The sequence below is a fragment of the Spea bombifrons genome, chromosome 1, assembly GCF_027358695.1.
Source record: "Spea bombifrons isolate aSpeBom1 chromosome 1, aSpeBom1.2.pri, whole genome shotgun sequence".
Lineage (NCBI taxonomy): Eukaryota > Metazoa > Chordata > Amphibia > Anura > Pelobatidae > Spea > Spea bombifrons.
The window spans coordinates 131,988,637-132,013,859 of NC_071087.1; the positions used below are offsets into that span (position 1 = coordinate 131,988,637).

At 38.6% G+C, this 25,223-nt stretch overlaps 1 protein-coding gene across 1 annotated transcript; it reads left to right on the forward strand.

Moving 5' to 3' along the window:
* Positions 1-1,773: 1,773 nt before the first annotated feature.
* On the forward strand, positions 1,774-24,485 carry LOX (lysyl oxidase). Its single transcript, XM_053474065.1, has 7 exons — positions 1,774-2,567; positions 11,465-11,573; positions 17,753-17,890; positions 20,269-20,425; positions 20,819-20,914; positions 20,992-21,107; positions 24,432-24,485. The coding sequence occupies exons 1-7, from the start codon at positions 1,913-1,915 to the stop codon at positions 24,436-24,438; spliced, it is 1,278 nt and encodes a 425-aa protein (XP_053330040.1). The 5' UTR covers positions 1,774-1,912; the 3' UTR covers positions 24,439-24,485.
* The last annotated feature ends 738 nt before the right edge of the window (positions 24,486-25,223 follow it).

The window sequence follows — 25,223 nt, forward strand, 5'->3', positions numbered from 1 at the left end:
GGATCTAGCCAACTCCAGACTTATCTGAGTGAAGAAGCGTGAGCCAGGGCTGATCCGGCGAAAGCGTCTAAGTAAGCTGGCCACTTAGTGGTTGGCTAGCCTACCACTAGCAAAAACCTAAACTAATTCAGTAAGGCTGTATAAAAACATGCATCAAGGGCATAAGGCAATCTCGAACATAAATTAATGGTCATTATTTTTCTAGCAGCAGCCCTTTTATGCTTTTTAGGTTGTGCGCTCACCTGTTTTGTATAAATCTTGAACATAAGACAAGACAAAGGACTGAATAAACCCAAAGCAAAACCAATAGTCTTTTAATGAGTTAATGTCTACCCCATCCCCTATTCCCCCTATATCACATCTTTATTTCTTAAAAGTACCCCTGGTTGCTTCCCCAAAATGAACCCGAAACAAAAGTTACCCGTGTCTATGAACGCCCACAAAGAAAATATTTTTTTCTTTTTTTCCTGAACACCTAGCCTGCGTATTATAAGATAAGTAGTTTATGAAGAAGCCAAACTTTCTATACATTGTAAACTGGATCTCCCCATGTTTGGACAGAACCTTCAAGGAGACTGGTGGCAAATTGGATGGAAAATTGGAAACTGTATCTAGTTCCATCAGTTGTATATCACTTTATTGAGAGGGTACTAGATAACTGGAACAGCAATCCAGCAGAAGTGGTAGGGGCTAATGCATTGTGGGGGTTTAGCCAAGCATATTATAGGTGTAAAGCTATCCTGAATCTAAGACAAGACCAAGGACTGATTAAGCTTTGAATATTTACATGGGGAAAAAAAGAAAGACTAGATTAGCTAAATAGCTTTCATCTGCCATACAATGTTATGGTCATACCACAGTTTTGTTGTGCTTTGGGCTAAAGTGACCAGATAGCTTTTTTAACCGAAGATGCATATTAATATACAAATAAACGCATATACAAATGAATATATAAATTAACGCATATAAAAAATAAACATAATAGGCAGCAATGCTTTAAATTCAAACTTTCCATATACATTTTTTTTAAAACCATCTATGCTTAAAGGATCCATCTGGTTAAACTAGTTTGGGGCCACCCTCAGTGTTGTTAGAATTTGTCGTCCACTTAAAAACTTTTTGAGGGTTCTTGTCCCTGGGAACCGTGATTCCTATCACACGAAGCGTAAGCAAAAGCAAAATCTCACCCAAATTTGTTTTGATTAGGCTTTACTTTAATAAAATAGCATTATCAAATGTTACTTTTTAGTACTTCAGTTTACCCAGACCTGTTGATTTGTAAGAGATTATGTGTCATTTTCTCAGAAAACATGCTGAGAACCGGCTCTGTCTCCTCTTCCTGTTTTTCCTCCCCAAATCTCCAAAGCTAATATCATTTTAAATTGTGCATATTTTGACTTTGATTAGCTGCCAAATGTGTCTGGATTCCAGTATAATTCCTTCATCATTGCCCCTAGGCTGACCTCCTTAAAACTGTAGGGTGCAGAAGTACTTTTAACATTGTCCCACCTGTAGCCCCCCCCAAAAGGAATAGTGCATCATCTGCAAATTGCACAATATTAAAAGATGTCTATCTGAGAGCAGTTTTCTAGGAATGTATGTATGTCAGTCCGCACGTTCTCCATCGCTTTGCATGATCACATAACACAGGAGGGCAGAAAGCCAGAAAACCTTGTATAACTTTTAAAAAGGGCCAGAAACTTTAAAAACTCCCATCCCTCCTCCTTTTTCCAGCACATGCACCAGCAGAATCATACTTAGATGAGAACTGCTCTGCTCCACTCTGCTGCCTAACATCCAACCTGCTGCTGCCCTAGGATCCACATCCTAGATTTAGATTTTATTTTTTATATACAGGTATTTTTTTGTTGTTTTTTTATTTTTAGGTGAGGAGGAAAAAAGAACCAAAAATATGGGTTTAGCAGTAGGTGGTATGTTTTTACTGCAACTATTCTTGTACTTGCAATGCATAATGCAAGGCAACTGCCAGCACCAGCAAAGGAATCACAATGGCCCAAATGCCCTCTGGAGGCAGAGGGTACAATGGCACAATAATGGTAGGGTGTATAGTCTGCTCAGCCAGGGCTCTGCATACAAGCCTGCAAGGAGAAGGGATCCTGCAGTCACCGCTCCCGGGAACCCAGCAGTACTCGTCCTGAGCAGCAGGAACAGCACCAGCATCTCTGCTGTGACAGCCAGCAGAGGGGACACGGCACACACCGGGCAGCAGCAGCAGCAAAATGCCCCGCAGCACTCCAGAGAGTCGGGATCCCGCTTATGGTTCCAGGCAAGCAGAACAAGAAGTCCAGGAGAAGATGCTGCTGCCGCAAGAAGCAGAGGGGCATCTGGATCGGACAGACTCCATCCATCAGGGGCTCAGCAGCCCCAGGCACAGAATAGCACAGGGGGTACCAGAGCCAGGCTGGAAGCCATGCAAGGAGATGATCCATACAACCCGTACAAGTACTCCGAGGACAATCCCTACTACAACTACTACGACACCTACGAGAGACCGAGATCCAGAGACAGGCAACGGCCAGGCTATGGCACTCGCTACTTCCAGTATGGTAAGAGACTGATGGCTGTGAGTGCTGGGCATGTGCAGCCTTCGGTAATCTACATACACATACATACATACATAAAGCGATAGAAACACAGTATATCATATAGTAATATATAAAAATATAGTATATATAATATACATGGAAATGCAGAGATCCTAAGAAATAATGGCTATCTATTGGGACAGCAGTTCCACTTAGTGGATGTAATATGTCAATCTGCTGTGCAACAGAGAAACCAAGAGCATTGGGGTTTTCTACTAGCCTGTGGCTAAAGGTTATTAATATTAAACCCATGGTTATGAAATAGATGTGGGTGTTAAAAAATAAAATTATATGCAGTCCCAAAATCTAGATTCCCCCCCCCCCCAGGATAATGTAATTCTGATTAACGATTCAATCCAAAATGGATCTGATTGCAGGGATAAGTATTTGCCCCTGAGCTCATATAACTCGTGTTCAATATGGTGTGGATTAAATCCTATGCAGATTTGAGATAATGTTACCGAAAGCCACGATCCACACTCCATGCATTCCAGAGGTCTATTGTAACGTGGCAGGCAGGCAGGCAATGAGTTATATGAGTCATTGTATCATAACTTTTCTAAAGCAGGCATTATGATTTGGAGGTCATCACAATGACATTCATGTTCCCAGAGCCTTTTTCAACTTTTTTGTTTTATTACATTGCACATAAAAGGTCAATTGAGGACAGCCTGGGGGAAGCAACTGTCTTCTTTAAGGATAGTTGGAAACAGGATACAGTAATTCTTGTTTTCTGCATTGTATCTGATCAGGCTTTAGAAATGGAAAATTCTGAATGTTCGTTTAAAAACCATACCATTCCTTTTAAATTACATCTGCTTTTAATAAAAGAGATAACAAGAATAAAAACTCTAATATTAAGGAATATTCCTGTAATTAATCTTTAAAAAATGCAGACTCCAAAAGAACTATGCAATTACCATTATGTTTCCAGGAAAATCTGTGAACTGTAACTATTTGGTCTTAAATACATAGTTAAAAAAGATGATGTCATCACATTGTTACTGGGACAGCTTCTTAGGAAAATTGAACTTATTGATGAGTGATGAGCAGTTCTTTAAAATCAAGAAGTTGCACAGATAAGAAGCCAGCCGCAGTGTTTGCATAAGAAGCCATCCCAACGAGAATCACTAAAAACTGAATCTTTTCCTATAAACGACTAACAGATCTCAATATGTAGAGAGAGGTGATAAGATAGAAACATTTAAATACTTATTATTTAACAAAGTACAGGAGTGGAGTTTATTTCAAATGTTGAGAAATGTTAGAACAAGAGGTCATAATCTAAAACTAGAGGCTTGGAGGTTTAGATGTAATGTAAGGAAGTTTAACTTTACAAAGAGGGTGGTATTTAAGTGGAACATCCTCCCATCAGAAGTGGTAGAGACTTATGCAGTAAAGGGAAATTTAACATGCATAGGATAGACATAAAGCTCTCTTGAATCTCAGAGAAGACCAAGGAACATCCGAGTCTCTACCTCAGGACAAATGGGCAGACTAGATGGACCAAATGGTTCTTATCTGCTGTCAACGTCTATGTTTCTATATAAATAACTAGAAAAAAGTGTTTATATCATTTTGTGGAGCCAAATACCAAGGGGCACATCAAAGAAGAATACCGCAAAATACTGGAGTCTTTCTGCCATCTGTCCCTTTCTATTAAACATCTGTTTATCCAGCAATAACAGTGGCCTCCAAAGATATGTTATATATTTTACTACATGTTAATTTGGTGCTAATGCACACACAGTTAACTGGTATAAGATTATGAAATAAGTGCTGACAAGATGCCACTTTAACAAAGGGCGTTAGTAAATATTGCATTATTCAGAGTGATAATTGTTGACCTTATTTCCATGTGCCTACCCAGAATCCCTTGTGGTTGTGGCAGCACCATGAGATTTCTGAGGGAACAACAAGCCTTCTGGCTTGTCTGGTGTCTGTAGATGAGTGTTTAATAATGCTTCTACATACCCCTAAATTTTAGTGGAAGAGTTTTCCGTCACCTTTACCAACCATACTTATGTAATGGTATTATTCAGAGTAGTAATAATTTCAATGCATTTCTCCTCTGCACAGTATGGTGGAGTAAAGAGAACAATCTGTTCACCCTAATGGAAACCAGCAGGTTAGGCGTGGTGTTGATGTATATCTGTCCTTTATACATTTTCCATAAGCATCCAAGATATAGTGGACATTTAGGGGAGCCAAGGCACAGATCTCATGGGAATTATCATGCTTAATTAATTGATTGTCGATGACTATACTGTACACAGAAGAGCTACCATACAACCGGGTATGTGCAGACTGGAGGTGGTGAGCCAGGCCACCTAATCTTTAGTCACTAAGTCGCATGTGAGCAGTGTTAGACATGCTTTCAGAAGGAAAGACTGTACGGATGGCCATGAGGACCAAACTACTAGATAAAGCAGGAGGTCTGCTTGGCTCACATTGCTTTATGCTGAGCACCGTGTTGCACACCCAAAAGACCTACAGAAAAGTTACTGAATTTGAACAGAGACCACAGTTGGGGTTGCTTTTTTAAACATAGCAGTTATGAATTCTATGTGCTGTGGGCCAGTACGGTCCTTTGACATACAATGTATAAAAATATACACTTTTGTCATTGTATTTAATTTACATTCACTGCACAGCGTCCCTTGACAAAGTCTAACCAGATGCATGTAGAATTCCGTGATGTTTCAACGGGCCAATCCTTTGCTCTTACCTGCTGGGATGCCTTACTTTAGAAGCATCTACAATTAGACACCCAACCAACCTAATGAAGAAACCAAACACTTTCCAATCTCTGAAGAAATATCTTAGAGCGTCTTTTCTAAAAAAAAGAACCATCACAATCATGCCTGAGCAAACAATTTCCCCTGACTGGTGTCTCCATATGCATACAGAAGAAACAATTTCAAGACATTAATATGCATTCCTCTTTTTGTGTTACATCTTTAAAATATAAGAACAAAAAAATTGCATAAACAGCGGTTTTGGGGAAAAGTAGAGACATCACCATAGCAACCGATGGAATGTTCTTGCAGGCTGTTTAGAATTAAGCTGGATTACCCAACACGGCAGAGCACGTTCATGTTATAGGCAGAGCTGGAGCTGCATTGTAAGCAGTCATGTGATGTGTTGGCAGATCTCGTATGTGTTTGGCACGTCTACACATCAGACATGATTCATCAGCTAATGTAAAATGAGTTCTCATGCAGTATACACATAAAATACATGGTTTTACCGACTGTAAGAGTTTGAAACATGAAATAAGTACACACACAAAAAAAAAAGGTTCAGCAACCTGTTCTGATTGGAATGTGAAATGCATTCCTTTGTACGGTTCAGATGTCAGTTAAATTTATCTCTGTATAAATAGTTTAGGATATTATGGTTTTTGTGATGTAGTAAAAATATGATTTTTTTGAATAATTAAGCAAAATACAGTACCTCTTGGCTACGTTTGGGTTGAGTAACACCTACCCTTTATCTTGGTGCATGTTTAAGACAAATTGTATTTTCTTTGGCATGGTCTTTCATTTTATCTATTGCTTTTTTTCATATTCAATTTAGCAGCAATCAGATTTTTTATGTTTTTACTGGAATTTTTGCTGGACGTGGGAAATGTTGTTCTCCACATAGCTGTAGTAATGTATATTATTCTTGCTGTATGCGTAACAAGGCATGACCAGATGGCACGGTTCAGTATATTACCACGTCAGAAGATGGAGGATCCCAACGTTCTATGTAAATACATTCACTGTAAAAAGGTCATCTTCAAAGTCTAGTGCAGAATGCCTTACCATCTGGTTACAGCTGTTAAATGTAAGCCCTATGTTATTGAAATGTATTAAAGAATAAACGTCAAATTCAGTGTAGGAAAACCACTAGTGTAGAGTACCCTGACAGCTCATCTAACCAAGGACACTTACAAAACATGCATTCTTTATGCCTTCCCTTGTTAAAGGAGCCATCTGGTGGCTTTATCTTAGTGGGATACTTTTAGCTTGCCTCTTGATTGCAAGGGTAATAATAATTCTCAATTCATAGAAACATCTTCCAAAAGAAAAAAAGCAGCATGCATTATGAAGAACAATCAAGAACCTTAAATGGACACTCCATGTGCACTTAAATGCATCTGATAGTTGCGTGGTCCCTTTGTGACGTTGCTTTTGCAAATACATGAAGGGATTCTGCAGAGTTCCCCATATACATCTACCCGTTCCCCAGCCCCCCAGATATTTTGTGTACAGGAGAAGTGTTCTACCTGCATGTGATATACTTACTTACATATCTTTATCCTAGTGGCATACAATGTGATTATACTGTTTCTGTTCCTTATGTCCCACTTTGGTGTTAACTTTTACTTTTTTTTAGACAAGACTTTTTCCCCCCAAATGGCAAGCTAAACATTTACAAACTCGATACTTCCAAGGTTCATGAAAAATGTCTAGTTGAGTTTCTAAATCAAGTTACATTGAATAATGCTGAGCTCAGCCAAATATTACAGCAGTTTGAATTCACACCAGCAGAGTTGGAAACAAGCTTTTGGTTTGTGCCAGATTCCTATTGAGTTCTTGGTACCTAACTTTGTGCCCAATTTCCTGAGAGTTCCTAGGTATGATAATAGCACCTGCATAGATGGATGAATAAGGGGTCTTTGAGTGTAGCACATTCAAGCACTGTGTATGATGAATAAAACATAATAATCCCTATTAGGAGACCTGGTCACAGACTAATCAGTTTTGACAAGCATGCCTCCGAGATCCTGAGCATGGCTAGCAAAAAAATGTGTATGTATTGATTTAGTAAATATAGAGTCTTGCAAAACGCACTTCAATGCATGAGGTTTTGTTGCACATTGCCAACATTCAATCTGAGTCTGCGCTTGCAGTGACTTCATCTTCCCAATCATCCAATCGAGGGTGAGGACATCACCTCATATGAACTGAAGGCAATATGGGGGAGCATGTGGTGATGTCCTGGAGGATTGGGGAGGATTTCACAGCAGCACTGGCATTTTGGGTATGGCCACAGAGATGTGGACGAATAAAGAAGATAGCAGATTAACGACTGAAGATAGAATAGGGAAGAGATAAGAGAAGGGAGAACATAGAAGAAGAAGATGTGGAGGTGGTCTGCACAAGTGGTAGTGGACAGCAGAGAAGAAAACGTGAGAGTGAACAAGAATGGGAGCGGGAAAGAGTGTGAGTGAATGTGGACCCAAAAATTTTGGATAAAAGCTTTTTGTTCTGTTTTTTTCATCTGCTGTCGTGGGGGGTCTGGCCTCGTTTTCTGGGCTTCGTATGAATAGTAGAATTTACCATTGGCGCCACTCATTTGGCATATGAGCAGCTTGTGAGATATGTACTTGAGCTTTCTGCTTGCTTCCAGTTGGGATGACATATATCCTTGAAGCATGCAAACTTTTGGTGAGCAGGAGGAGAGAGATCAGTATAGGCTGAGCCTCACATTGTAAAACTTCAAAATGGTAAGTACTTCCCGGGCTGCATGCTAACTCTCGCAACACAGCTGACCCAAAGAAAGGAGCACCGACTTCAAGCACTCATAAGCTGCATCAATAGAAATACAAGTCCCGCACTCCAACGTAAGTTGATCAATTTTGTATTTCATTCTTTATAAAGTGCCATAAGTAAGCGCTGAGTTAAGCGCAAAAGATGTTAAGCTGTGAATTGTCTCATCTGGTTCACTGTCACTTTATAAAGAATAAAATACAAAATTGAGCAACTTACCAAAAATAATTAGAACATATGTTTCCCTGATGGGCCTTGATTAGGCCCTGTTTAATGCCGACAATAATTTTTTTCCGTTTTGACATTGTCTGTTGTATTTTTGGATAGAGTAGTCATCCAAATGTCACCTGTTTAGGATAGACAGTCCTTCCTTGCGACCCAAATCCCACAGTGCCCCTTTCCTCCCCTGTCCCTTGAAGTCCTTTTTTAGGCACAATAGGAATATTCCAATGGTTGCTATATTGATTGTCCCATTTTGCTCCAGATTTGCTGTTTAAACATAAACCTCATTTTGATATCAACAGTTTATGGCTGTTTTTTTGGTTTTGTTTTGATTTACAAATAATAGTAAATTTAAAAAAACATTGAATACTGTTAATTAAAAAATGCATTGCGATATAGAAAATACTACACCTGGAAACATACACCTTTCATTTGTGAGTGTTGGAAAACCATGGTGAGTTGCCAAATATTTAAGATAAGACAGATCTATCCCTCCAACTTGTCACATTTTTTTACCCTAAGCATGTCTGGACTTATATGTAGAAACCTAGATAAAGCACACATGGCATTTTTTTTTATCAGAGAAAATGTTATTCTTGTGGGCTTGGGAAAAGAGATATGAGATGTGAATTCCAAAAGAATTATTCACTAACTGTCCTGTTGATCTGACCTTGCAAAGTTAATTTGGTGAACTCGTTAGCAATGCCACTGCCGTCGAATTTTTCCTATATCTGACGCAATGGGTACTATGCACTCCCAAAAGCTGACCACGACTAAATGAAACTGAAAAGTGCACAACAAAACTTCAATAGTACAAGTTTTAGAAACTAAATATTAAACATTAAAATAACCTATGAAGATCAATTTCCTGAATCAAATACACTGAGGTGTTGAACCATCTGGAAAAGAAGAGCTGGCCACGCTATAAAAACCCAACACTAGCGCTTTCCACCTTCCACCCCACACGCGTCGGGAACACAATCAGATCACCTGTCAGTGAGGGAGCTACAGGTCACAAGAAACATACGTACATGCAGTAAATACTGTGTGCATGTACGTGAATGCATACGTATATGCATACATGAGTGTATGTGTTTATGTGTTCATGTATGTGTACATATATGTGTTATATATGTATATGTGTGTGCATGTGTTTGGATATGTATGTGGGGGGGGAGCAAGAAAAAAAGGGGAAATTGGTAAAAGGGAGGAAAAGATGTAAGCAAGGGAGAGGCAAAAACAAATTGCCAAGGAGGAAAGAACAGAAAGCAGAGAAAAAAAGGAGGAAAAATCGGTTGCTAAAAGCAGGAAGTCCAGAGAAGGTGCCCTTCCTGTGTGATTTTTCCAGTGCCCAGAGCTCTTTAAGCCAGCTTTGGGTATTTTAGTATGTGTGTCTGTGTATGTTAATATGTGTACGTGGCTGGCTATGTTAATGTGTCTGTCTTTGTTAGTAGATATAGTAGATATGTGTATGTGTCTGTGTATGTTTTTGTGTGTTTGTGTGAGTGTCTAAATGCATGTGTGTTAGTCTGAGTGTATGGTTGTATTGGTGTGTCTGGATGTATGTGTTAGTCTGAGTGTCTAGGCATGTTAGTCTGAGTATGTGTTCATGTGTTAGTGTTGAATGTCTAGTCATATTTGTAAGAGTGGATGTGCGTGTTAGCATGAGTGTCTGTGTGCATTGGTATGTGTGTCTGGGTGTGAGTGTGAGTGTCTGAGTGTGTGTGTTAATGTCTGGTTGTGTTTGGGTGTATGTGAGTGCACCTCCAGAGATCAGGCAACTTATACTCATTATCTTTCTTGCCTTCTAGCACTGGTTCACTTGACTAAAAAGCTTTCTCACTGGCTTTTCCGTATGTTGAGAACTTTCTTACCACAATGAGTGATAAAGAAGGCATTGTGGTAACACGTGATGTTCTCATTTGTTACATGTCCATATAAGGTTTTTGTACATAATGCTACAATAACATCACCCACTCTGACAGTCCCCTATTATACTCATAAATAAAAGGTAATAATATTAATATATTTCATCACTTATCAAGACCCATTCATGACAAGGCAGCCATTTGTAGAATAGAGAAAAAAACACATTGCGCTAAACAACTTGCATAAAAAGTGGATTTTTTTATCTGACGCAGAATGTTTCAGCATATGTAACAGATGAAATATATACATTTGTAAGCTCAAAATGTAGCTGGTGAGTGGGTTTGATCATAGACATGACACTGTGTTGTCAAACTGGTACACACCGCCAGATCTAAAGATAAGTATAAATCGTATTATACATCTTTATAGATCATAAAATAAAATGTTGCTTTGAATAAAATAGCCAAGAATACCCTTGCAGGCATACTTTGTGATTCCTGAAGTCTTGGTACATAGACACCTTATAGAGCTGCATACTGCATAGATGCTAATCCCAGATCTTAGTTTTCTGACTGCTTTAGAAGACCTTTTGTTAATGTTTAAATAAGCAGTTTTACACATTGCGGATCTTTCATTACAAATTAAAAGTTGATGATTTGTCAATTTCTGATGATGTGACAATATCTGAGCTGCTTGCTAATCTGATATGTATCTCATATCATACCTCCCACCACTTGAAACAGCCAGAGGAGTATATTTAGGCATGGCTAGGGGCTCAGGCTTTCGCAAAAGTTTTTACATGACTTACTGATCTGTGTACTCAGTATGGTATTTGAGAGATGAAAAACTCATACCTGCTTTTAGGTTGTAGATCAGTCTCATACACTCATACCCAACAAATATCATGAGTTCCTAGAACAACATACTTTACTTACATCAGTCCTTCGTTAGAATGAAAGCAAAGAGTGATATCCATCAGTGAAGAAAAGTACTACCCATAATTGAAGAACAGGCATTTATGCCTTTTTGTTTGTTTTTTCTTGAGAACATAGGAAAGAATCCTATGGTGGGGCCTTTTAGCAGTGCAGCCATCTAGTTTGTCTGTGTGGTGAGTCCGGCCCTGGCGAAAAAAATATCTGTTATGAAAAATGTATAGATTTTGAATTATTCTGTGAATTTAGCATTGTTATAAATTTTAATGCATCACTGGCTTTTTGTCACTTTTAGGTCTTCCTGATTTGGTTCCAGACCCTTATTACATTCAGGCGTCAATTTATGTGCAGAAAATGTCCATGTACAGTCTACGGTGTGCAGCAGAAGAAAACTGTCTAGCAAGGTCAGTTTTTCTATGTAAAAAGGTTCACTAACGTCATTTGTGATCTATCCATACCATCTCCACATACAATCTGCATACCAGTGACGCATATAACTTGGAGGGGAATGTGAGCCGGTCAGACGGATTGCTGTGCTATATATACTATATGTAGACGGCTTAATCCTTTGCCCTAAGGCATGACAGAAAGATTGGAGCAGGTAGGTGGTTTATCAAATGGGTTAGACTAATTCATATTATGATGATAATAACATGATATATGTGGAAGGTGGCATAGAAGGACAGTCACAAAATCTTGAGCCTTTTAGAAGTTAAACGTAATTATGCTGGGAAACTGCCTATGTTTCGGTTTGTACCAATAATTCATAGTTTGGTCTTAACACGGTGTAAGGAGATATGTTTCCATCTTTTGTGCTGCTCTAGGCCTGACCTAGGGCAGCGGCTCCAGCTGCCCCATCCATGGTTGGCATCATCGCTGCATTAAATGACGCACCGTGACATGGAGCTCTGGTATATGACATCATATCACAGAGCTCTGTGTCGTGAAGGTGTGCAGCGCCTTCTAATGCAGTCTATGGAGACTGTGCTGAGCCGGCACAGCCCTCATTTTATAAATGGAAATCTGATCTGGTAAGAGTGCAATCTGTCCCCCAGTTTTGCAGCAGTTGGCCTTGGCCAGGATACGACACTGGGTTTAAAGGAATCATTATATATCTTGAGGTTCAAAAAAAGATGAGGTAATGATAAAGCACCAAGCAAGACCTTCAAAGGTTTGAGAATAATTAGTTTTGAGGGGTGGTATATTAAGCATGGAAAACATTTTTGTGGCTGTTAAAGAAAAAAGTAAATGGCATTTAATGGGTATTTATAGTTCATTTGTTTTATGGTGTTCTATAATGAGCCTGTATTTTTTCAGTTCAGAAATAATACCGTTTTAAAATAAAATACCAAATCATTTCTTTGTTTATTTTAGTAAAAATATTCAGTCTTATCTCTCAGTATGCTAGTCTGAATTAGAAGCCCTCCTCGCACTGCCTGCAAACTATGGTCTTTATCTCCAGCAGGACCATTTGGATAAAAATGGTCTATGGGGAATGGACTGAACATAAAGCAATATGCAAGTAAACATCTGGCAACTGTGAAACATTGAATACATGAGATTACTCTTATTTAACTCTGAAGGCTCTGGGTATCACAGCTAATTAAATAGCCTCTTGGGCAGTCTTTGAGTCCCTGTGATGGGGTGAGTTTTGCCTGGTTTACATAATTCAAATCCCTCTTACTCAGTTCACTTAAGCCTGCCTCCTGCACCCCACTTCTGATCTTCTAGTATATATTTAGAAACCTGAAAGATTGGGGGGTATGTGTGTAATTTGGAGAAGTAGGTCTTAGAAGTGCATATGTGAAAGTCAGTTTTTAAGGGACTGGTCTGGCACGGACTGGCCCACTTAAGGAGGAAGGAATGCAGCCGGGTCACGTAACAAGATGTTCCATGGTAAAAGCAAGGCGGCTCACACAGTGTTTGAGCAGCCAGAAAGAAAGCAGCGGTTGAAGTAAGGGAGTGAGTGAAAGAGCGGTTAAGTAAGGAAGTATGTATGTATGAATGTATGTAAGAATGAGAATGTATGTCTGTATGTTCTGTGTGTGTTAGCATGGATGTGTATGTGTTATTGTGTGTGTTAGCATCCTAGGTGTATGTGTCAGGATTCCACCCTTCCAGCCTGGACTATGTAATATCTAAACCTACTGCTATGCCTATCGGCAGCCACTAGTGGCCACCCTTGCCTCTCTGGAGGAACCATTACTAATTTCTGATCAGCTGAGCCACGTTACCTGGGTGTAGCCCTGCCCTTATATAACTGCTCTGCCATTTAGTCTGGGCCTTTGCATTGTGGTGTATTCAGCTTTACATTTTCTCTGCTTCCTGGACCTGTGCTGTACCTATCAGTTTTCTGTTAAATTCTACCCGTTTTGACCCGGCTTGTCCTGACCTTGCTCTCGGTTTCCGATTTGGCCCTTGTTCCTGTGATCTCCTGCTATTGACCCTGCTTGCCTGATTGCGTGCGCCTTGCCCGAGGGCTCCCTGCCATGAGTCCAGTGCCCCGTTAGTGGGCTTCCAGCCAGAGGACCCTGTCCGAAGTCCGCTCCGTGGTCCCCTGTCCGAAGTCTGCTCCGTGGTCCCCTGTCCGAAGTCCGCTCCGTGGTCCCCTGTCCGAAGTCCGCTCCGTGGTCCCCTGTCCGAAGTCCGCTTCGTGTTCCCCTGTCCGAAGTCTGCTCTGTGGTCCCCTGTCCGAAGCATGAGTGTGTGTCATAGCTTGGGTGCGTGTGCGTTAGCATTAATGTGTATGTGTAACTGTGTGTGTTAGTATCAATTTGTGTGTTAGCATGAATATACATGTGTGTTAGTGTTAGAGTGAGTATGAGTATGAGTAAGTATGTGCTTGTGTGAGTGAGTGTGTGTGTAAAATATTTATAGTTAATTGACCTAGATGTTTAAGAAGTAATTTAAGTTGCTAAATGTTGAAAAATAGAAGTGAGTTGTATATTCTAGATTGTAAGCTTGTTTGAGCAGGGCCCCCCTGACCGATTGTCAAATTCTTATGTTATATATGACTTGTTATGTCTTGTTTACATATTCTTCAGCCCTGTAAAATATGATGATGCAATATAAAACAATAAATAATAATAATAATTTTTGCAATATGTCCACAATTGTTATATGTAATATTGATAATTTTTTAATTGAATGGTTATGTAACTTTTTTATACAGTCAGATTTTTATTTTGCTCCCATTTTGGGTCTTTCCATATGAATTTCATAACATTTTAATCAAATCCCAAATGTTATACTGTTGCAATTTTCAGCAATTCCGAGAAAACTTTCCAAATCACTGACATAAACAATGACTTCACATAATAACAATTAATACAACTCTGGTATGTCTTTTCTGGACGTGGAGGAACATATCCAAGAAATGTAATAAAAATGTCTCCTCATCAGAGCGGAGTTTCTCATTGTAGCCGATTAGTGCAAGTAGCTGATTTTCTAGGAACTGTAATAATAACATTTAAACAGTCATTGATTTTCCCCATTGGGTACTACCCTCTTTACTTGCATGGACATCCCCCCTTTCCTTTTTTTTAGTATTACAGAGTGTTGTTAAGTAGTTTATTTTAGGGTGACCAGATGTTTCTGGTCTTTCTATTCTTTTCTAGGAATTGTCCATTGAAGCCTCTTAAGTTAAAGTGTAAATAATACTATATCTCTTTAACGTTACTGGTAATTTTCATCCTCGATCCCCCTGTTGTAATATTACTGCGGTGTAGTTTGCATGTGATTTTTATGCAAATGCATATTTTCACTTTTACCCACACACTATTAAAATTATATATTTAGTATAGTAATAATATAGCATTATGACATACTGTTATATACAGTAGTAATTGCACCTCTTATATGATACACATTTTTTTGTTACTTGCATACTCAATAGCAAGGCCCCCTATGAAACTTACAACAGGGTCCCAAAGGGCCTCACCACCCTAGCTCTTCCCTTAAAGTGCTGCTTAATGGACCACCTGAATAAAGTCATATGGGGAAATGTATCCTGGCTGGAGGTAAGCCACCAGCAATGAAACATTGAGAGAGCTCCCGTCATACCAGGGTCCATGATGAAGGACACAGGCTTTGAGGTTTATTCAATAAAGGAGAATTGCAGTTTCATTTCACATGCTTCACTATGCTTTATAAAGGGCCATACCCCTATTTCTTCAGGGTAACCTACATTTATTGTCCCTTTAAAAGAGACCAGTGAGGTGTAACGGCAGCTCTTTTGCAACCTCCTTCTTTGGTTAATCAACCCCATTGTTTTAATATTGTTGGCTAATTTCACACACCACCTATATATTATTCCCAGGGAGCATGTACCTTCCCCTGAAGCACTTCTTCTGATGACAGCAAACTTATGATAATTAATTAAAGCTTGCAATCAGTAAGAATGGCCAGTCAATGCAGTGCTAAAATAAGGGGGTTGCACTTTAGCCTAAGGCAAAAAGCTGGTGGAGGCCACAAGAGAAGTGTTTAAACTTGATTCCCATCATAGGAATGTCTGATGGTAACATATAGGCACATATAGTTATTTTTCTAGGAAGCAGAAGGAGAGTTCATTCTGCATTCTTCACTGACTCTTGTATGTCTGAAGAATAATTACATAACCATACTTATTTTGGCTGCACAGCTGGAACAAAAATATAAGTTTGAAAAAATATCCAGGAATGCTAGCAGCTATAATGCATCTAAGAAATGGGTTGTTTGTCAGTAAATACAATTTGTGATCTAATTCTATGTTTCTATGTTTAATCCTCAATACAGATAAAATGACTAATACAGTCATCACCCTAGAGTGACAACATAATTTTTTCCATGACATATGTATATTTTCCATCCATATTTGTGACCTACACGTGTAAAGTGTTGGCCTGCAGTAACCGGATATACACACTCACATTCAGAATATGTATGTGTTCTCACACATATATTTTGGCTCATTTGGTCCGCTTTTTGGAAAAAAAACAAAACATTGACACTATGATGTAATATGTACATTATGTAATGCCTTTAGTACATATATAAGTAGCAAGAGACAGAATGCCCCCAGTGGTCATTACTAGGATGTTCACAGATGCTCTGGGATTCCTTTTTTTCTGTTTTATAATCTAGACAAAGCACAAGAAATAGTTCTATTTCTAGAATTTCATTTCCAGTAAAAATCCAGTAAAAATAAAGACATTTTTTTTAAATTGTTACTTTAGATTTTTAAAATGTGCATTACATTATGACACTGGAAGATATTTTCCCTACTTGTCATGTTAGCAGACTGGGCCATAAATATCAGTGTATTCAGTCTGACTGTATGTTATGTGTCTTGCACATACTATTAAAATAAATATACAGACATGTCTAGACGGTCATGGATGATTTAAAAAATAATGATCTGGCATTTCACCACTAGCTAAATACTTTTAAGAACTCATTGCTGCTATGGCTTCAGCCAACACTCATAATTTTTACAATAAGACCCTCAAAAATTGCTGAGAAACTCAGAATCAAGCACACAAATAAACAAAGTGTCTGTAGAGGGATGCCCATGTCCAGATAGGGCTTCCTCCTGGATTGTGTGATTTAAATATGTTGGGTTACTGCCCGAAGCTTCATCATTTTGTTTCCCTACACACATATACCTAACAGGACATAAGGCAGAGTTAACATGTTGGCATAGTAAACATGTTAATTTTGGGTTCCCTTTTATATGAAACACTGTCTGGAACTAGATTTTTTTCTGAGAAGGACGGTGAGATGTATTCACAGTTGCACTTAAGGACATTGGGCAAAAACTTGGAAAAATTATGTGGGTTTTTTTTTGCCTGCTATCTTCTGGATCACCAAACATAAAAGGTAAAACTTGATAAAGGTTACATATTATTTATAGATACTGTAAAACTATTTCATATGTTACCATGGAGTATAGAACCTCATGCGGAGTACTGGGGAGAGAGCTCTTCCACTTTTTCGCAATGCATGTTTTGGCCGCCAGTAATTCGTGGGCCAAGAGTCATTTTAGCCAGTGCTGTTTTTGTACCCCCCAAAACCAGAGCTTTTTGGTATGTTGTTGTCCAACCATAACTTGCCTCTTTATAATTTACTGTAATAACACATATTATGTATTTTCAGGACGAGTCATGCCACAAGTTACAGAGGGACTACTGCTGATAACCATTTTTGAAAAAATAGGACTTGACTATAGACCATCTATAGAGGGGCAGGTGATTAAGTAGTAAATTCTAGGACTGCCGTAATTGAGAGGCAGCCTTCTATATACCCCCTCGGAACAGCTCCGGCGCTGGTGCTATATAAATATATGTAATGTATACCAGGAATTGGGGGCAAAAAGGTAGTTTGTTAACCATTTTTGCAATGTTCCATGCTGTTGAAGTGGTATTTAAGCATTAATGTTTACATGATGGCATGGAACACTGTTTCGGGAGAATGAGAATACACACAATGTATTTACCATGAAGTATCTTATCTCAGTTTGACAAATAAAGCTTGAACTACACTAAGAGCTGTAGTTATTTGTGTCTCCTTAATTAGTAACATGTTTTCCATATTTGCTATTTTCCAGTTCAGCCTACCGTTCAGATGTGAGAGATTATGATCAAAGGGTGCTCCTCAGATTCCCCCAGAGAGTGAAGAACCAAGGTACTGCCGACTTTCTGCCAAGCAGACCACGCTATTCCTGGGAGTGGCACAGCTGCCATCAGTAAGTCTTATGTAACTTCATAGCACTATATATTAGGTCATGTTAATGTTATATTAAATCAGAGAATTCCCCCAAAAAAGTAGAACATAAAGAACTTTCCATATGTCTTTAACTCTATTATGTTATGATTCTTAGGGGCACTTATCTAAGTCACCTCCTGTTTCGTTTTTAAACAATTTTAATAGATGGAAAATCATCATATTAGCATCCCCTTAGGAGAGGAGGCGAGGGACATGATGGGATATACCGTAGTCCCCTGGGGAGAAGAGAGGAGATGTAATTAGAAATGTGCTTCATTAAAAAATATCACTAAATGTTATACATTCTAAAACATGTTAACACAACTAAATACTTAATTACGTAGTTGTCATGTTCCAGGTGATAAGTTTGCTTCAGATTGGGAGCATTCATGACATTCTTATATCCAATAACAACAATGTTTCTACTAGTTTCAGTTTTACCCATGAGCAATGTAAACTAAGACTCTTTTGGAGATGCCTACATCTTGCACGTTGCACATATCCACAGCTGCTTCTTCAGCTTCTGGGCTTCCCACCCAAATACATTTCCGTTATCTGAACTCTTGCTCATTAATCTATCAGGCAACCATTTTCCTGGTTCTTCCCTGTGTAGGTCTATTGAAATGCATTGTATCAGAGTGCAATAACACCAGTCAGGGTATGTATTCAAAAATACCTGTTAGGTAAGAAGAAAAAACTAAGCGTGCTGTGCAGATTTCACAATAGTATGTAAAGCACATGTCTATCCTGCCTATTCACAAATTCTGCCTTGTTAGGAAAGCCTCTGGGAGCACTTGCTTTTTGACATAACGACACCATAAGCTGAAGCAGCCTTTGCAGAGCACGAGAAAAGAGACCACCTCGCTATCAACTCAGGACAGTAACTTCCATGGGGCACAAGGCGCAACTGCCTCAATCACCTCAAAGTGAGCTGCCTGGGGTCAGTGCTCCTCTGGCCCCTTTCCGATCCTAGAGGCAGATGTGACGGCAGGCCCCCGTACTAGCAAAAACATATCTCACTTGGGGGCGCAGAAAGGCTGTGGCCTAGAACTCGATGCTGTAACTCCTGCAGTTACTCTACTGCTACCCCTTATAAAGGATTCTTGGTCCCCAGTCACTTTAGTTAAGCCCTGCTAATATTGTAAGAAGTAAATACAATAATTTGATCCTGAGCATCAGACAAAAAAGTGCTCACTCAAAGGTGAAGCTTTCTTTTTTTCCAGTTAAACGTTTATCTGTCAGGCCTAATTTATTTTTTAGGCAAGGTACATTTTTTTTACATTTCCTTTACAGTTTTGTTTAACTGTTTAAAAGTTTTGTTTAACTGTATTAGAATACTAGAATTCATTGCTTGTCATGCCTGTCTCGACAACGTGGCAACTAGACAAACGACATGATGTCATTTGACCTTGGTCTGAGCTGGCTGTACATTTCATAGAATTTATTCTGTAATGCATAATTTCTCATTCTGCTTTTTTTGTGGAAAAAGAAAACTTGAAAAGAGATCCCCTGACAATGGAGGGGAAAAGGCAAACATCAAATCAGTTATGTTAAAGCAATACCAAACTTGCACGGAATGTAATGCTGGCGTGAAAAGAATTTCCATCCAATTTTGCTGTGCCTTAAGGGGGTGTTTTTGTCAAAGATTTGTCACTCAACTTTGAAAAATGCTGTATTTCTTTCTGCTATCATAACCAGTTTAAAACAGGAAATTATGAATCAACATCTGGTTTTATTCAGTAGAGTACACATCTAGTACTGCAGAGTATAATTATTTTTTCCCCTTTGGAGATTACTTGTAATTTTCACATTATAGCTATTCTTATATAAGCCTTCTTTCCAGTTGCATGTAACTTTTCTTATTCTGCCTTTTTGGATCATCCCTGGTCTGTTTTTTAGAACTGGTTCAATAAAGATTTACCTAGTAAGAATGTTGTGACATCAACATGTTGATTACTTTACTACTACACAGAAAGAGTAGTAGAGAGCGTTGCCATGAACTGCTTGATGTTGACCAATGGAGGAACAAAACTGACACATTAGAACCCAGCACACCTTGGGTGTTGATTTTCAGTGTCCGACCAAAGTCCTTCGTTATTTTTGATGGATGGTAATGGTTTACATTGAAAGATTATACCGAACCCCAAAGGGTTTATTTCAGATTATAAAATGTATGCAACCAAAGCTTTCTTCTTTGTATTCCGTTCTGGATGGGCTGAGGACCCATATCCGGTAGTCTGGTGGATTCATGACAACCTTGGATGGTGCCTAATACTCAAATTTATATGACAGAGATTATCAAATCCAAAATAAATCCCTTTGCAAAAATGTATATATATATATATTCCTCTGTTATAGGCATTATCATAGTATGGATGAGTTTAGCCATTATGACCTACTTGATGCAAGCACACAGCGAAGAGTTGCTGAAGGACACAAAGCAAGTTTTTGTCTTGAAGATACTTCCTGTGATTATGGATATAACAGAAGATTTGCATGTACAGCTCATACTCAGGTGCGCTATTATGAGGAAAGCTATTTTATGATGTTTGAGTGTCCCATACTATTCATATATACTAATACCGTTTTTTAAGTAGTAGAATATTAGAGGATGCAATGTGGCCTACAATGGTGGGCATCAACATCTAACATTAAGCTGTGAGCCAATAACATTCAGCTCATACAGTATAATTAGAAGAACCACCATGGTACAACAATATCCTACAATTCATCACATTTTATTGATTTCTGCTACAATTGTTATTGCCCCAGAACTGGTCTTTATAATGATGACTCATAGACCGCATTCATTTTAACAATATTGACTGTTAAAAAAATTGTGTTGAAAGTTAAAGATACATTTTAAAAAAATGGCTGGTCAATTTCTGTCTCTGTTGTTTTTTTTTAGGGATTGAGTCCTGGTTGCTATGACACATATAATGCAGATATCGACTGCCAGTGGATTGATATCACAGATGTTAAACCTGGAAACTACATTTTAAAGGTATTTATTCAGTATTAAGTCATAAATCACACACTCCAGAAACCCTTTGCTTATGGAACTGTGTATTCATTTAACAGGTCACTGTGAATCCAAGCTATTTGGTTGCGGAGTCTGATTATTCCAACAACGTGGTTCGTTGCGATTTACGCTTTACTGGTAACCATGTATACACTTCTAGCTGTGGAATTTATCAGTAAGTACAAGTAACCTCAACGTTTAAGCATCTGTGTTCTCTTTAGTCCTTAGATTTACAGTCAACAATGCATAAGTTGTGTATGCAAGGAGTTCTAGCTTTGTCCTAGACTCCTTTTTTTTACCAGAAGAGGTCCCATGTGGAGTAGAAAGATATTACTTTCACAAATAACAATACAGAGTTCAATAATTATTAGAAATAATAATACTTTTGTGGAAATGAAGGAGCTTAAACGAGAAGGTTTAGTACCTGCAATAGGATGACATCGCATTGTCAGTTGTGAGTTGTTAGGTTTATGTCGATAAGAGTTTCAAAAATAGTTGAGGTAAGTAAAGGAGAGTAAGAGCAAAGACACAGATGTTAAAAAAAAACCCCACATTGTGGATACGATAAAAGGCATGCATGTAACCCACACAAAGGGGTATATTCACTAAAGCGGTAGTTGATGTGAGGATTTACAGTTGAGTTTTGGTTTCAACTCTCTGAATTAAATTTATAGGGTTACCCATGGCAAACTTCTGTGAAAGGAGAGCTAAGCTGGCTCTGCATAATGCATAGTTCAATCAATAATATGACGTACAAGAAAGCTCACTGATATAAATATGTTTTATAGAGGGCCATCCAATCTCTCTGGGGTTGGCCCCTAATAATGCAAAGGGAAGTCAGTAAGATGACACTACAACCCCCCTAATGAAAATGAGAACACAAAGAAAGAGATATATGATCTTTTTGTGCATACACAACAATGTAGTACAAACAATAACAGTCCAAATTTACAGCTGAATAAATTGTATTCTCTTGTCATGGACTGCTTTAAAAAGTATGCATCTTATGATGTGATGGATCCTCCCATATGTGTTACTTGAAGCAGACTTTGCACTTTATATGAGTATAGGTTTTGGACCCTGGGGTGGAACACTTGGAGAGTATGGTGGGCTAGTGCTCCACTCCACATTTTGGGGACTGCAGTTGAGGAGTCCAAAACTCTGGTTTACCTCCCCTGCAAAGAATAATTGATTGCAGGTGTTGTTAAGTACTCCCTGGCAAGAAGGAGAGCTGATTTTGTTTTGCTTCCTGCGAAGAGTTAGGAAGCTGCCGAGAGAAGCTGAAACAGTAACCATGATGTTTCTTTTGGGACGTGGTTTAGTTAGTGATCAGTAGAGTGGGGATTTTGTTTTATTTTACACGTCTGTACTTTGTCAAATTTAGAAGCAACAATAAAAAGGGCAGTGTCTCTAGAACTTGAAAGACTGTGCGTAAAACCCCGATATCATGGGCACAAAAAAGGCCAGTGCCTCTCGTGTTGTGCAGGAGTTGGTTGGCCAGTGTCACATCTTTAGGGGGTCCTTGATTATTGGTGCACAAATGGGGCAAAAGTCTGGCACTAATATCATCTACAGTTTATGACTTATTTATAACCAAGGTGGTTGTTATCATATCACTGGCTTATTTTTGTGCTAAACTAGCCTACTGTAATAAAATAAACACAAACTTCACACTTAAACAACGAGATCGTCTAAGACACTTTTACATTTAAATGTCCTAAGCCTTTTGTGATTAATAAATATTAGGGTTCAATAGTATTTAAAAACAAAACAAAAAAAAAAGCTTCACCTGACTGTCCTACTCTATAATAAAGCAGCATATTTAGACGTGTATGCGCTTATTCAAGGTGTAACCATTGGAACCGGGGTTTAAGTCTGACTCTTATTTAGTCAGTTATGTATATTCACTGTCCCGGTGCATAAACTTCGAGCAATAATATGTACAGTGTGTGTTTTTAGGTCCTCCTAAAATGAAAACCCTCTCGCTGCGGTATGCTGTAGCAGGGTAATGTATGAACTTTGGCAGACAGGTATTAAAAGTCCAACAAGCAGTAGATTTCATTATGTCTGGTTTAAAATACCTTAGCTATTTTTCCTGGTTTAAATCCAAGGTCTTTAGTGTACTTTGTCTCATTCTCCATAGGCATTGTCTCCTCTTACTCACTCCTTCCAGTTCCTGCTTTAGTCACTTCCCAATTGCTGGTAACCGCTGTCTGTACAAAACATAACTGGGGTCTATACTTCACCGGCTGAATTATCTTCTACATTTTAAACAAGTCAATATCCTATTCAATGTTGTTCATTTGTGAACCAATATATTACTATATTATGTTTTAAGTAATATATCGGTTCACAAATGAACAACATATTCTGGCATGCAGACTGAGGAGGAAGAAGTGTTGGTGGAAAGGTTTATAGCAGAGGTTATGCCGACCTACACTTCATAATCGGGTACAATTGGGTTATGGCTAAAGGCAGACCCTTGGTCTTGTTGGGTATAAAAATAGCCCTGCTTGTTGGAAAACCAAACAGACACAAACAGGCATTATAATAAGAGTATTATCATAGTGACTCTTCCCAGTATAACCAGTTGCGAGGCAATACACCCACCAAACCTTCCAATATAACATACATGTATATCGACTAAATAGGAATAAATGCAATGCAAAGTACTTCTCACCACCCTACCCTTGAACCAATGATTTGGAGTTTTATTTTGTACACAGTCATCACTACTGGAGCTAGGGCCCCTGGTGTATACTTTACATGATAGCAGGTCCAAAACAGTCAGGGGTAACAAAACAGTTATGACAGCATCAGCAGCTCACATTACACTTTTATTCCAGAGAAATCTGGTGGCCCCTGCCAGTCACGTACAGCTTAGTAGAACTTTATTTTCCCCCATCCAAGTAGACAGTTGTGTTGCATAGGGAAAGGTACAAACAGGTGGTATAGCGATACTGTAACGCTCCTAGAATATTCAGTATTTTATTACATGTATCTACCAAGCAGAGGTCCTGCTGTGGTAGCGTCGTACAACGTATTACTGTGGACCAGAAGGATCATGGAAGTTGTAGTTCTCAAAGAGTTTAAGAACAATGTGTTTCTGTAATGTTACTAAGAGTTTAAGCTTAGAATAACAAGAACATGTAGCACTTATACAAGTCATACAAGTGATTAATGTCCTTGACACACGTTTCCACTAAAAAAAGGACAAACTGTTAGTGCAAACTGGTTCTTTTCTTTTAAAGTCTTATTTCCGTTAACAAAGCCAGTGTCTTTATAATGCGTTCTCTTTTCTGGCAAAACAGAAACAATTCCTCTCTTGCATACTTTCCATTTGGATAAAAAAATTAAAAGGTTTAGTTCGATCAGTTCCATTTTCCAAATATATCATCTCATAACACCATTTCATGTGCCAAATCCCCTAGGACTGATTTTTTTCTTAAACATTTTGTATGTTTTCGAATATGAAATATTATATCTTCTTTCGTTTCAGTTATTAAAGTGGAATGGATGGATGGATTAAAGGCTCGATAAAATATGGAGAAAAGATGTAATTAAAAAACGACATGGATGTAAACACTTTTCAATAACAGCATATGGACTTAGATTCGACCTAACTGGATTTCAAGCACGTTCAACCAAGAATAGCGCTCTTAAATGTCTCACATCTGGAACAACAGGTTGAGCTGCATACCAATGTATTTTTTTGGTACATACATTGAGCATTATGCATTACTATTATTATTATGTATGTGCATGGTTACTAATTTTCAAAAGTGATTGCTGGTATCACTGTTAATTATCCCTGGCAGCCCACTATAGAAGAAAGCATATTAAATTACTCTGTGAGTATGTTAATATACATTCTTCCATAATGAAAATAAAGCACTTACCTGACACAGAAGTGACATCCCTGCTGCAGCAGCCGCCCTCTTTTACATGGTCTATTGTTGCCACTGATTGGCTTCTTCAAGCTTCAGCCAATCAGTGGCAGGAAAGTGTTCCCTTTGAAATCAATGGAAGGTGGCACACGAGGGTCTGAACAAACCCCAACCGCAGTGTTTGCCAAGCTGACTGATCAGAGTAAATTATGTTCATGGAGATGTCTTCGGCCCAACAATGCATTTAGCACAGAAGTTGGGAACGGGCCAAATTCATATGTAGGGATTATGAAGACCCCCCCCACCATGGATTTGCAAATTAGGAACCAGGTCGCTATCATATGCATTAAAGTGCATAGGATGGCTAAAGCGTCCCTTTAAGAAAGGTTCAAAGACATATATTA